Consider the following 5,051-nt stretch of genomic DNA (forward strand, 5'->3'; position numbering starts at 1 on the left):
AAGAACACCTGTGTGAAAGATCTTAATACATGACATGCTTTTTGCCGATGACGCTGCTATAACCTTGTACACCAAACAGCAACTACAAACTCTCATGGACAGCTTCTCTAGGGCATGCAAGGGCTTACCATCAGCCTAAAGAAAACAAATGCCCTTGCCCAGTACGTAGTGGAGACACTAGTCATTACCATAGACAATTACGAACTTGAAGTGGTGCACGAGTTCACATACCTGGGGTTGACCATTAGCGACACTCTCTCCCTCGATGCTGAAATCAATAGGCGTATCGGCAAAGCAATTTCGATCCTTGCTCGACTCTCCTCGCGGGTCTGGGAGAATCCAAAACTCACTACAAAGACCAAGACTGCCTTGTACAATGCATGCGTTATCAGCACCCTCCTGTATGGTAGCGAGACTTGGACCATCTACTCCAAACAGGAGAGGAAACTCAGTAGTTTTTATCTGCGCAGCCTTTGCCACATCTTCGGCATCACCTGGAGAGACAAAGTCCCAAACTGTGAGGTCCTCTCCCGCGCTGGACTTCCCACAATGTTCACGCTTTTAAGATAACGCAGACTGCGCTGGCTGGGCCACGTCCGTCATATGAAGGATGGTAGACTGCCAAAGGACATCCTCTACGGAGAAGTAGCAACAGGCAAGAGGAACGTTGGTAGACCCCAACTTCACTTCAAGGACCTCTGCGAGCGCGACACGAAAGCCTTAAAGACCAACACAGAGTGCTGGGAGGACACAGCAGATGACGGCAACAAACGGCAAGGCGAAAGGGTGATCCTGAGTCAGTTTGAGGAGCGGAGAGCTAAACCGAGAGCACAGCGGACAACAATTCCACGATGCCCTACACATACAGCAACTGTGACAGAGGCTACCGTTCCAGGATCAGCCTCAATAGCCACAGTCGACGCTGCTTGACAAACCAGTGACTACCAGAGGCTCAGTATCCAAGGTCAACTATGACCGACGGAGGCCACAGTTCACAGTTCAGTTAAACTTTGCAAGTTTTATTTTGAAGAATCTAATAAGCATCCTTGCACTAAAGTGTTTAGCGACTCCAGCCGTTTTTTGCTTCTCCTTTGGCCATAATCCACATATCTAACAGACTCCTTACAGAATGGCGCCAGAATTGAACTCCAAACTCTGAAACTTCCCGAGCTGTATATTGTCTTGCTAACAGCTACCGTGGCCCCCTTGGATGAGTTGTAGGTATTTTGTATTTTCCATCTTAAAGTTTTATCCTGAATGAAGTGATTCCAAGAATCAGGAAATAGGAGCAGAAGCAAGCCCCTTGAAGCCTCAAACTTGCACCACCATTCAGTACCATTTGCCCTTCAGAGGAAAGTTGGGTTAAAACTACCTGTCACTTGGTTGAGTTAGAAGGCTTGTGGGTTCAATCCAGAGATCTAAGCCAACGCTCCCGTACAATTGCTTAGACCACACTATGCAATTGGAAGTGCCGTCTTTCAGATGAGATACTAGAGGAAAGTTACCCCTCCCTCGTCCTCCATGGCGAGGACCACTTTGCCAAAGCCAACCTCTCCGGGGTGCAGTGACGTCCTCCGACCAGTGGCTGTCGCTGCTGCGCGGCGGCGCCGGGCCGACCGAGCGGTTACTCCTGGCCAGTTTGCAGCCTCGTTGCCGGGAGCGCGGCGGCCCGAGCGAGGTGGCCGCGGCGGAGCAGAGCCTGTGACCTGGGGATGGTAAGCAAAGAGACCGAGGCCTCTGTGGGCCCAGGGGATGGCCAGGCACCTACACGACCCCTCACCTCTCACCCCGGCCTTCTGCCTGGCCACCCTTTGGCCCTCTCTCCGCATCGCTACCCCCACATACGCCTCCCCTTCACCCCAACCATCCTACAGACATTTGCGAGTGGCGGCTGGGCTCGGCCCACACTCCTGCTCTCTCCGCACTCCGCCAAGTGTTTCCTTCTCCAGTGTTGATGCAGTTCTGTTTTGAAAACTCCTGCTTGATCCGCTTCCACCGCCATTTCACGTCGTAACGAATTGATGAGAAAGATTTCCTCCACTGCCCTCTGATCAAACTCCTCTTTTATTTTGAGCACATCCATAAAATCACTGCTTGGTCATTTCTGCTCAGAGAATAATCACAGCTCCAAGCATCTCCCCACATTGTACTTTATTGTCGCATAAATTCAAGCCGTTATCATCCTGCCCAGTGTTAGCTGTACGACCTGCATCTTACACCTGCCGTTTAAGGTACAGCTGTAGCTTTACAAAGCACAACTTTATTGAAGATTCAACATTAGAGGGAGAATGGGGGTTAAAAGAAACAGCCGTGGTTTAGCAGACTGGCTGAGCCAAATAACCATTGAACCATAGAACATTACAGCACAGAAACAGGCCTTTTGGCCCTTCTTGGCTGTGCCGAACTATTTTTCCGCCTAGTCCCGCTGACCTGTACCTGGCCCATATCCCTCCATATACCTCTCATCCATGTACCTGTCCAAGTTTTTCTAAAATGTTAAAAGTGAGCCCACATTTACCTCTTCATCTGGCAGCTCATTCTGTACTCCCACCACTCTCTGTGTGAAGAAGCACCCCCCCCCCAATGTTCCCTTTAAATTTTTCCCCCTTCATCCTTAACCCAAGTCCTCTAGCCTCAGTGGAAAAAGCCTGCTTGCATTCACTCTATCTATACCCGTCATAATTTTATATACCTCTATCAAATCTCCCCTCATTCTTCTATGCTGTAGGGAATAAAGTCCTAACCTAGTCAGCCTTTCTCTGTAACTCAGTTTCTCAAGTCCTGGCAACATCCTTGTAAACTTTCTCTGTACTCTTTCAACCTTATTAATATCCTTCCTGTAATTCGGTGACCAAAACTGCACACAATACTGCAAATTAGGCCTCACCAATGCCTTATACAACCTCACCATAACATTCCAACTCTTATACTTAATACTTAGATTTATAAAGGCCAATGTATCAAAAGCTCTGTTCACTACCCTATCTACCTGTGATGCCACTTTTAGAGAATTTTGTATCTGTATTCCCAGATCCCTCTGTTCTACAACTCCTCAGTGCCCTACCATTTACATTGTATGTTATACCTTGGTTTTTCCTTCCAAAGTGCAATACCTCACACTTGTACCTAATTCTACTTCATTTGGGGAAAGGGGATGAGGAAGGAACGTATTCCCTCATTTATAATGCCTTTTCCCAATGAAACAGATCAGGAGCATTAACGGACGTCCCTCTCTTTCCCTGTCTCTGCTGTACCTCCAGGAGCTGTGCAGATGACGTGGGCTGAGTTGGCTCCTCTGGCAGAGTCATGGCGGAGGTCTGGTGGGTAGTTCTGTTGGCGCTGCTGTGCCAGCTGGTTCTGGGCGAGCTCCCTGTCACTGAGCCGGTGCCCGACAACTGGGTCCTGCTGCACGTGGTCCAGGGGCAGGTGGGACCCGGCAACTACAGCTACCTGCGGCTTAACCACGACGGGCAGATCGTGCTGAGCATGGAGAGCCGGCGAGGGGACGCTGACCTGTACATCTCCGACTCCACATTGCACCCCAGCTTCGACGACTACGAGCTGCAGTCGACCACCTGTGGTCTAGACTTGGTGGCAGTGCCAGCCAGGTTCCGCAGGCCAGTGGGCATCGCTGTGTATGGCCACCCCTCGCACTTACAGACCGAGTTTGAGATGAGGGTCTATCTGGACCGAGGAGTATGGGAGAGCCCCTTCCCTGAGCCCTCCTACCCGGGTGATGAAGACACCACCGACAGGACCCCACCAAAAAAGGTGGTGGAGGAGGAGGCAGAAGAATCTGTGCTGTGGACCATAATAATTGGGATCCTCAAACTAGTGTTGGAGATTCTTTTTTGAAAGCTCTCTTTACTATGTATCAGGTGTGGGTGGGGTTGTGGATGCATGTGCACTTGGGACAGGAACAGTGGAAATGGTTTGAACATGATCACTGCCTGCTCTCTATCAGGGAAAACTGAGTTTTTTTGTTCACTGATCTTAACTAGTCAGTGACTTACTGTATGATCTGATTTCTTTTTCTTTCCCAGTGGGGTGAGATGATACAACACTGTGTACCTGTGGGTCACCAAATAGTGCTATTGAAGGATACTCCTTGCCTATCTATTCCATTGTCTATTTTCTAAGATAAACCTTTTGTTAATGTCATGTCTGTTTCCTAGGACTGCCACTATTCTGTCTCTACCATGTCTGTTTTCCCAAATAGCACTTACAGATCTATATTACAACCCCATCTGACACTGGTACAGGCAGATTGTAAATATTTTTATTTTACAAAAAAAAAATGAGCAGAATTTGTACAGAGAAAATGGCAGCTGCTTATTCAGAGCTGCCGTGAGATGATTGTAACGCAGCCGAGTTTAAATGTGCCAGAAATCAAAATTTGGAATTTTCTCGAATTCCTGGCGTTTCTCATCCAGGGCTGAGCTTTGCCTGAGAGGGAGGCTCAATCTGAAGTCTTCTAAAAGCATTGTTTTCATTTTTAAATGCCAGAAACTTGAAGCAAAAGAATGACATTCTTTCGGGACGTGAGAGCCAATAAATACAATCATTGCATTGACCCTGGAGCAGAGAATCTTATTTCTTATTGTCCAGCATTGGCTTTGAATGTGAGCTTTCTTTTAAATAAAGTCTGCAGAGTTAGTTAGTTCAGCAGATCCAGCAGCTTGCAACATGATTGTTCTGGATAAATAGAAGTCTCCAGTCCTGAATGCTGTCCAGCATCCATTGTTAGAACTTATTTGTACAAAAAGAAGTTGCATTTCTGTAGGGCCTTTCACATCTACAGATGTTCCAGGTCACCTTACAACCAGCAAAAACATCTGTCATGTGAGGTTGCTTTGGTTTAGTTTTAGGAAGCATATCTATGCCATCAAAATCGTGCAAATAAATGCATGCCCTGTGGAATGTTTTTAATGACGCTGATTGAGGGGATCTATTCTCTGAGACATTGGAGAATGCTATGGAAATGTCAGTCCAACTTGGTAGAAGGAGCTTTTTTTTAAATGTCTTATCTGAATTACATAACACCCACATTG

The 5,051-nt window shown here is 47.5% G+C and overlaps 1 protein-coding gene across 2 annotated transcripts; it reads left to right on the forward strand.

Moving 5' to 3' along the window:
* Positions 1–1,591: 1,591 nt before the first annotated feature.
* On the forward strand, positions 1,592–4,573 carry c16h6orf120 (chromosome 16 C6orf120 homolog). 2 transcript variants are annotated; one of them, XM_059991427.1, is made up of 2 exons: positions 1,592–1,715; positions 3,261–4,573. In XM_059991427.1, exon 2 carries the CDS (start codon positions 3,307–3,309, stop codon positions 3,853–3,855), a length of 549 nt encoding a protein of 182 aa, XP_059847410.1. In that variant the 5' UTR covers positions 1,592–1,715; positions 3,261–3,306; the 3' UTR covers positions 3,856–4,573. The 2 variants fall into 2 exon arrangements, with proteins under 2 accessions (XP_059847410.1, XP_059847411.1); XM_059991428.1 differs by having other exon boundaries at positions 1,607–1,715; positions 3,207–4,573.
* The last annotated feature ends 478 nt before the right edge of the window (positions 4,574–5,051 follow it).

The sequence above is a fragment of the Hypanus sabinus genome, chromosome 16 (genome assembly GCF_030144855.1).
Source record: "Hypanus sabinus isolate sHypSab1 chromosome 16, sHypSab1.hap1, whole genome shotgun sequence".
NCBI classification, from domain to species: domain Eukaryota; kingdom Metazoa; phylum Chordata; class Chondrichthyes; order Myliobatiformes; family Dasyatidae; genus Hypanus; species Hypanus sabinus.